This window comes from Zeus faber (genome assembly GCF_960531495.2).
Source record: "Zeus faber genome assembly, chromosome: 18".
NCBI classification, from domain to species: domain Eukaryota; kingdom Metazoa; phylum Chordata; class Actinopteri; order Zeiformes; family Zeidae; genus Zeus; species Zeus faber.
This window is the reverse complement of record NC_137210.1, coordinates 31182266-31192008: the sequence shown is the minus strand read 5'-3', so window position 1 is coordinate 31192008 and position 9743 is coordinate 31182266. Positions and strand designations below refer to the sequence as shown.

Below are 9743 nucleotides of genomic sequence, written 5' to 3'. Positions count from 1 at the left end.
TCCTCATCACCCCAACAACGGACTGTTTCAGCTGCTGCGGTCAGGCAAGCGCCTCCGCAGTCACGCAGCGAGAACAGAGAGACTGAGACGGAGTTTCAGAGTTTTGGCTTCCCTCAAGCCATTAGAACTGTCAATGCTGACCTCACCAGGGGTCCTAACTGAGCCATGCACTAGGCTCCACTACCTACTGTACTGTATGTAGCATACTGTACCGCATACTGTATCACTGTTCAGGGTTGTTCGTGATGCCGTATTGCTGCGCCGTACTGTTGTATACTGTGCTGTATTATCCCAAACACTACCTCACACTATTCACATTCACATGCCACTTTAATTCACATGCCACTTTAAATGCACATATCTGTATATACATAGGCATATTCCTTCAACCTATTCCATTTTATTTCAATTTATTTTTTATTGTATTTTATTCTATATATTTTTTATCTTATTCTATAAGTATTCCACTTACTGTATTACGTTTTAGGAGTCAGTTAGTCGGTCTATTAGAAAGGAATTTTCTACTTTTTATTTTATTTTATTTTTGTACTTTTTCCTAGGACTTATTGTGTGCTATCACCGGGTGCGTTGCATTACATTTCACTGCATATATGTATGGAAGTATGTATATGTATGTGACAAATAAAAATCTTGAATCTTGAATCTTGATTTCTATATGCACACAGACACGACAATCTGACAGAGACAGCGTGAATGGGGAACAGGTTAAATACAAGAGGAGAGATTTAGGAAGGTGGAGACAGGGGGTGAGATTGCTGACTCGAGAGCAAAGCACGCATCAGGCGGACGACCGGGGAGCTGGAACCCTGCCCAAGCGAACAGGGCAGGTAGGCGTCGTCCTTCGGGATGGCAACCAGGGGGCCAGGTCCCGGGAGCAGGCAGCTCGAGGGTCGACCCAACCTCGGGGGGCTGACCCGACCTCGGGGGGGTTAGGGTTAGGGTTAGACACAAACATTTGACAGGGACAGAGTGAATGGAGAACCGATTAAATACAAGAGGAGAGACGAGGAAGGTGGAGACAGGTGGTGAGATTGCAGACTGGGGACAGGTGTGCAGTGGCAGGGATGTGACAACAGAGACAGAGGGAGACTGATAACAAACAAGCACAGGGCAGGATCCTGACATTTACAAGCTAAGAAATTATATATATATACACATAAATCCATAGTTTGGTAACGTCTAAACACGGTGCAACTGGACATTCTCAGTCAGAACCTGCAAATTTATAAAAAATAATATGTCAAAAAATGTCTTACTGTAAATATAAGTTATAGTAAATAATATGATGACATCATAAAGCATCTTACTGTAAATATCATTTATAGTTAATATGATTTCATAAAGTGTCTCACTCTAAATATAATTTATAGGAAATAATGGTCAGAAAGCATCTTACTGTAAATATAATTTATAGTTAATTATATAATGATGTCATAAAGTGTCTCCCTGTAAATGTAATTTATAGTAAATATGTCATAAAGCGTCTTACTGTAAATATCATTTATAGTAAATAATGACGTCAAAAAGCTTCTTACTGTTAATATAATTTATAGTTAATTATATAATGATGTCATACAGTGTCTCACTGTAAATATAATTTATATTAAATAATATGATGACGTCATAAAGCGTCCTACTGTAAATATCATTCATAGTAAATAATATGACATCATAAAGTGTCTTACTGTAAATATAATTTATGGTAAATAATATGACATCATTAAGCGTCTTACTGTAAATATCCTCTCCTTCATTTTAGAACCAGACATGTAACGTCTCAGTTAACCAAGAACAACTGAATATTTGGGGTCAAATTTGTTTTGTTTTTCATTAATATCTGCTCTGTATGTGGATCCATTTGAATGAAACCATGAGATCCTAATTTATGGCTTATGCTGAAGTATGTATTCAAGATAGTTTCATCCAGGTTGGACATATTTTGGCTTTGTGAAATGGATCTAAATTTGGTGGGATTTTAGTTAATATCTGCTCCATATGTGGATGAATTTGGATGAAACTTCAACCATGAGGTCTTGGTGACAGCGCGGTTCAAACAAGATTTGAACTGTGTTTGTGTGTTATGCCAAAGTTGGTGTTCCAGATAGTTTTTTAAGCTTCAAAATTCAGAGAATCGTTGCCCAAACAATACCAATAGGGCTGCCGAAGAATAACAATAAAAAAAACATATCATACATATGATGGCAATATATATCAATAATACATATAATGATAACACATATTAATACAAATAATAATAATACATATAAATAATGAAAATACATATCAATAATACATATAATGATAATCCATCCATCCATCCATTTTCCTCCGCTTATCCGGGGCCGGACCGCGGTGGCAGCAGGCTGAGCAAGGAGCTCCAGGCCCCCTTCTCCCCGGCAACGTTTTCCAGTTCCTCCTGGGGGACCCTGAGACGTTCACAGGCCAGCTGGGATATGTAATCCCTCCGGCATGTTCTGGGTCTACCCCGTGGTCTCCTTCTAGTTGGACGTGCCCAGAAAACCTCCAAAGGAAGGCGCCCAGGAGGCATTCTGATCATATGCCCGGACCGAATGCACCTCAACTGGCTCCTTTCGACGCAAAGGAGCAGCAGCTCTACTCCGAGCTCCCTCTGGGTGTCCGAGCTCCTTAGCTCGGACACCTCTAAGGCTGAGCCCAGCCACCCTACGGAGGAAACTCATTTCACTCATTATAATGATAATACATATCAATTCAATAATACATATAATGATAATAAATACTGTTATGTATAATTATACATATCAATAATACATATAATGATAATACAAAATAATACAAATAATAATAATACATATCAATAATACATATAATGATAATACGTAGCAATAATACATAATAATGATAATACATAATAATACAAATAATAATAATACATATCAATAATACACATAATGATAATACATATGAATAATACATATAATGACAATGGATATCAATAATACATTTGGATAATACATACGAATAATACATATAATGATAATACATATAAACAACACATATAATGGTAATACATAGTACAGCAGAGATTTGGAAGAAATATTTTACCCCCTCAACAGAGAATAAATAATAAAGAATCGAAGAATATAGAACAAATGATAAGGAATAAAAGAAATTATATGAACTATATTTTATACAACGTGGAGCGAGTCTGTGTGTGTGTGTGTGTGTGTGTGTGTGTGTGTGTGTGTGTGTGTATGTGTGTATGTATGTGTGTGGGATCTCATTGGTGACAGATGGTCAACACTATACGAACAAAAAGTGAGGGAGATGGAGGGATGTAAAGAGAGAGAGAGAATGAGAGGGAGGGAGAGAGGGAGTAAGAGCAATGGAGGGTGAGATGGGGGAGAGAGAGAGAGAGGGAGGAATCTATTGGGTGATACAAATGGAAGATTAGTCATGTGACTATCTATCTATATCCCTCCCTCCCTATCTCCCTCTCTCTATAAAAGCTCCCTCTCTCCGTCTCTCTCTTTTCGGAGTGTAATGATTCTTTTTTTCTGCTGATTCAGAAAGTGGGTAAGTTTTTCTAGAATTTATTTTTGTTCATGTTGTTTATATTGTTAGTATATATATATATATATATGTGTGTGTGTGTGTGTGTGTGTGTATATATGTGTATATATATAGATATAGATATATATCTGTAGTTTATATATACTTTATATATATACAGAATATCGTTTATAAATATATACTGTAAATTGTTTATATATAGTCTATATATACACAGTATATTGTTTATATTGTTTATATATCATTAATATATATAGTTTATATTTAGTTAATATATAGTTTATATATCTTGTTAACATGGTGTTTATATGTAGTTTATATAGAGTTTATAATTTTATATTATACAGTATGCAGTTTATATGTAGTATATATTTAGTTTGTATATAGTTATTATATATACAGTATCTAGTTTATATATATAAAGTTTATACTGAGTTCATATCTAGTTTATATTAAGTTTATACATAGTTATATCTATAGGTATCTAGTTTATATACAGTTTATATACAGTTTATATAGTTCATATTTAGTTTATATATAGTTATTATATATATATACAGTATCTAGTTTATATATAGTTTATATTTAGTTTAAATACGGTTTATATCTAGTTTATATAGTTCATATTTAGTTTATATGTAGTTATTATATATACATTATCTAGTTTATTTATATAAATATATATATAGTTTATATTTAGTTCATAGTTTATATCTAGATTTTATAAACAAAACATCAATGATACATATAGATATGCTGCTACAGCTGCGTGCAACAATACACCAGTCTATTTTAGTCATGTGGCATGTTTTTTACAGTTTCCCTGGTTCCCTGAATGCAGCGTCATGAAGCATCTTACTGTAAATATAATTTATAGAAAATAATATGATGACGTCATAAAGTGTCTTACTGTAAATATCAGTAATAGTAAATAATATATGTCATAAAGTGCCTTACTGTAAATATAATTTATAGTCAATAATATGATGATGACATGAAGCATCTTACTGTAAATATAATTTATAGTAAATAATATGATGAGGTCATAAAGCATCTCACAGTAAATATAATTTATAGTAAATAATATGATGATGTTATAAAACGTCTCACTGTAAATAAAATGTATAGTAAATAATATGATGATGTCATAAAGCGTCTTACTGTAAATCAAATTTCTAGTAATAGGATGACATCATAAAGCGTCCCACTGTAAATCAAATTTATAGTAAATAATATGATGATGTCATAAAGATTCTTACTGTAAATCTCAATTATAGTTAATAATATGATGATGTCATAAAGCGTCTTACTGTAAATCTCATTTATAGTTAATAATATGATGACGTCGTGAAGCCATTTGGATGAAACTTAAAACAACATATCCTTGTGACATAGTGGTTTCAACGACACCTCAACCATGTTTGTTTGTTATGCCATAATCTCAATTCCCAGAATTCCCCGAACAATAACAATAGGGTTCCAGCCCGGAGACTCCTTATCCATTCATATCAATAATATATGTACTGATAACCTTTTACATAGAGTGATATCAGTTTAGAAATAAGTTCTATCTATCTATCTATCTATATATATATATCTATATATATATATATATGTAGTTTAGATATACAAAGTATATAGTTTATATAGTTCTACATAGTTTATGTAGTTCATATATATATATATACAGTATATAGTACTTTATATCTAGTTAATATGTAGTTTAGATATAGTTTATGTATATACTTTATATCTAGTTTACATGAAGTTTATGTAAAATTTATACATAGGTTATAGATATACAGTTTATATTGTTTTATATATATATATATATATACATACATACATACACACATATATATATCGTTTATAACTAGTTTATATCTTCTTATACTTATATATAGTTTATATCTGTTTATAAAAGAAAGAAAGAGTCTTTATTCATCACGCAACACACTACAACACATGCTTGCACACACACGCACATGCTTTTGATGGTGGCCGGTGAAATGGATTCTCTGCATTGACCCATCCTGGCTTGTCCTTCCTCCGGGGGCACAGCCAGGAGCAGTGGGCAGCGTACGTGGACGCGCCCGGGGACCAGGTGATAAATGTCCATTGCTGGTCAGACCATGATGGGTGCATGTTTTTGGTGGAGGTCCTTACTGACGTGAGGTGGAGGAAACCCCATGTGAGCACGGGGAGAACATGCAAACTCCACACAGAAAGGCTCCTATTTGGGAGATAACCCACCGGAGCACGGTGCCAACAGCGCCCCAGGCGGGAATCGAACCCAGGACCTTATGCTGTGAGGCAGCAGTGCAATGCACTGCGCCACCGTGCACACCGTGGATTATATATATACATTTTATATATATTCATATACAGTTTATATATTGTGTATTTATTGTTTATAAATAGTTGATATATCATTTATGTATATATATATATATATATATAGTTTATATATAGTTTACATCTCTACAAATACTACTTGAGCATTATTAAGTATTATTAGTTTATTTAAGAAGTGTCCTTTGTATTAGTGATATAGATTATATTTAATATTTTCTTGCCATAATGAATACCACAATCTATTAAAATTATTGTATTATATGTCAATATGAATATATAATATATTGTTATATACGATACGATTCCTATAGTTAATACATCTATAAAATCATCATTCATTATTTGTCCTTTATGACTTATAATTCTGTAAAACTATAGTATTAAATAACGATATTACCATGAAATTATATCTTGGTTTTTTTTATAATAATTGATTCTTTTTGAAAGGAGTTTACCATGACCAAGTCTTTCACGGAGGAGAGAGGAGACGAGGAAAGAGGAGACGAGGAGGGAGGAGAAGAGAGAGGAGACGAGGAGAGAGGAGACGAGGAGGCAGGAGACGAAGAGGCAGGAGATGAGGAGGTAGGAGACGAGGAGGGAGGCTTACAGCCGTTCCATGAGGAAGAGGAGGATGAGGAGGAACAGGAGGATGAAGACGGAGAAGACAGACCAAAAAGACGAGGACCCAAAAAGAAGAAGATGACCAAAGCACGGATGCAAAGGTTCCATCATGTTCATAGTAGAATGGTGTGGTTAGACTAGTTACCAATTACTCGCAACTAGTTACTAGTTACTAGAGTGGATACAGCCAATACAACAGTACTAATACTACAGTTCATACTAAAATAATAATAATAATAATTAATAATAATAATAATAATAACTAGACAGTTCCTTGTGCTGGCCCCGTGGGGCGGTTTGTGTGGATGTGAGTCCTAAGAAACAGTCTATCAATATGCTCACCGATATCCTGATCAATATCCTTATACATGTCCTTAACAATATCCTCACCGATATCCTGATCAATATTCTCATACATGTCTTGTACATATCCTGATCAATATCCTGTATGGATCCAGGTTCAAGATGCGGCGTATGAAGGCAAATGCCCGCGAGAGGAACCGCATGCACGGTCTGAACGACGCCCTGGAGGCGCTGCGGCGCGTGGTGCCATGCTACTCCAAGAGCCAGAAGCTCAGCAAGATAGAGACGCTGCGCCTGGCGCGCAACTACATCTGGACCCTGAGCGAGGTGCTGCGCTCTGGGAGGAGCCCCGAGCTGGTGGGCTTCATCCACACCCTCTGCAAGGGTGAGACACCATCCCAGAGAAGAGAGATAAGAGATAAATTCCATATAAGAGATAAGACATATAATAGGTAAAATATATGACATATAAGAGATAAGAGATCAGAGATATAAGACATAGGAGAGATAAGAGATCCAAGAGAAAAGAGATAAGAGCAATAAGAGATGAGCGAGATAAGAGAGGAGAGAGAAACAGAAAAGAGAGATAAGAGAGATAAGGGAAAAAAGATTAGCGAAAAGAGCGATAAGAGAGATAAGAAAAAAGAGAGATAAGAGAAAAGAAAGAAAAGAGAGAAAAGAGAGATATGAGAGTTGAGCAAAAAGAGAGAGAGAGAGATAAGCGATAAAAGATAAGAGATAATAGATATGAGATATAAGAGCTTTAAGATATCTAAGAGATATAAGAGATGTGCAATACACTTACTACTCTGGTTCCTATCTATGGTGAATTTTTTAAGTTTCTATATATATTATATTGTTTATAGTGTGTACTTGATATGCTCTTTATTTTCTGCGATAGATAAGAAATTTAAGAGATGAGATGAGACACAAAACAAATGAGAAAGAGATAAGAGAGAAATTAGATAAGAGATGTAAGCTATAATAGATAAGAGATGATAAGAGTGATACGAGATAAGAGAGATAAGTGATAAGAGAGATAAGAGCTATAAGAGATTAGATGATAAGAGAAAAGAGAGCTAACAGATAAGATACAAGAGCGATAAGAGCGAAAAGAGAGATAAGAGATAAGAGAGATAAGAGAAATAAGCGATAAGTGATATAAGAGAGATAAGAGAAAAAATAGATAAGAGAGATAAGACATAATAGGAAAGAGACATAATAAATACAAGCAATATAAGCATGATAAGAGATAAGAAATAAGAGAGATAAGATATAAAAGATAAGAGAGCTAAGAGAGATAAGAGATAAGAGCGATAAGAGAGGTAAGAAAGACAAGAGAGATAAGAGATAAAAGAATAGAGATTTAAGAAAAAAGATGTATAAGAGATTTGAGGGCGATAAGATATAAGACATATAAGCGATAACAGATGAGAGATAAGATATAAGAGATATGAGAGCAAGAAGAAAAGAGATAAGAGCGATAAGAGAGAAAAGAGAGATAAGTGATAAGAGAAAAGAGAGATAAGAGGGATCAGAGAGATAAGCGATAAGAGAAAGAGATAAGAGATTAGAGAAATAAGCAATAAGTGATCTAAGAGAGATAAGAGAAAAAAAGATAAGAGATAAGAGCGATAAGACATAAGAGATATAAGAGAGAAAAGAGATAATAGAAAAGAGATATAATAAATACAAGCAATATAAGCACGATAAGAGATAAGAGATGAGAGAGATAAGATATAAGAGCAAGAAGAGAAGAGATAAGAGCGATAAGAGAGAAAAGAGTGATAAGTGATAAGAGAAAAAAGAGATAAGAGTGATAAGAGAGATAATAGCTAAGAGAAAAGAGAGATAAGAGATTAGAGAGATTAGAGAAATAAGCGATAAGTGATCTAAGAGAGATAAGAGAAAAAAGATAAGAGATAAGAGTGATAAGACATAAGAGATATAAAAGCGATAAGAGATAATAGAAAAGAGATAAGAGCGATAAGACATAAGAGAGATAAGAGAGATAAGAGATAGTAGAAAAGAGATATAATAAATACAAGCAATATAAGCATGATAAGAGATAAGAGATGAGAGATAAGACAGATAAGCGATAAGATATAAAAGATAAGAGAGCTAAGAGAGATAAGAGATAAGAGCGATAAGAAAGGTAAGAAAGACAAGAGAGATAAGAGATAAAAGAATAGAGATTTAAGAAATATAATATATAAGATTTATATATAAGCTATATACTCATTACAAACTCAATTGGTAATGAGTAAAACTCAATTAGGCAAACTGTATGAGGTACTTCCATTTAGAAATTCTATGTGCCGCTAACTGATTCCCCACTTGGTGTTTTCTTGCCGATCTGTAGGGGTGTGTTAGGCTGGGAGCAGGTGAGGCGGGCTGGGTGTTGGGTGATTAAAGATAAGACATATAAGCGATAAGAGATAAGAGAGATAAGATATAAGAGATATAAGCACAAGAAGAGAAGAGATAAGAGCGATAAGAGAGAAAATAGCTAAGAGAAAAGAGAGATAAGATATAAGAGAGATAAGAGAGGCTAAAAAAACAATGATAAAAAATAAGCGAGACAAGAGCGATGAGAGATAAAATATTAGAAATATAATAAATATAAGAGATAAGGTATATGAGACAGAAGAGATATAAGAGATTTTAGAGATAAGAGCGATATAAGAGAAGAGATATGACATAAGAGATAAGACATATAAGAGATAAGAGATCAGCGATATAAGAGATAAGAAAGACAAGAGAAAAAGATATGATGGTTAAAAGATAAAAAAAGAGATAAGAGAAAAGAGAGATAAGAGAGATAAGCGCAATAAGAGCTAAAATAAAAGAACGATAAGAGAGATAAGCGCAATAAGAGTTAAGAAAAAAGA

General features: G+C 33.9%; 1 protein-coding gene across 1 annotated transcript in view; it reads left to right on the top strand.

The window, feature by feature from the left end:
* Nucleotides 1-3385: 3385 nt before the first annotated feature.
* Nucleotides 3386-9743, top strand: part of neurod1 (neuronal differentiation 1) — a gene marked incomplete at both ends in the record, with an annotated part of 7618 nt that continues 1260 nt past the window's right edge. Inside the window, 3 exons of the mRNA XM_080018999.1 lie at nt 3386-3392; nt 6515-6650; nt 7008-7237. Of these exons, the coding sequence (XP_079875125.1) occupies nt 3386-3392; nt 6515-6650; nt 7008-7237 (373 nt within the window). The remainder of the gene's footprint in view (nt 3393-6514; nt 6651-7007; nt 7238-9743) is intronic.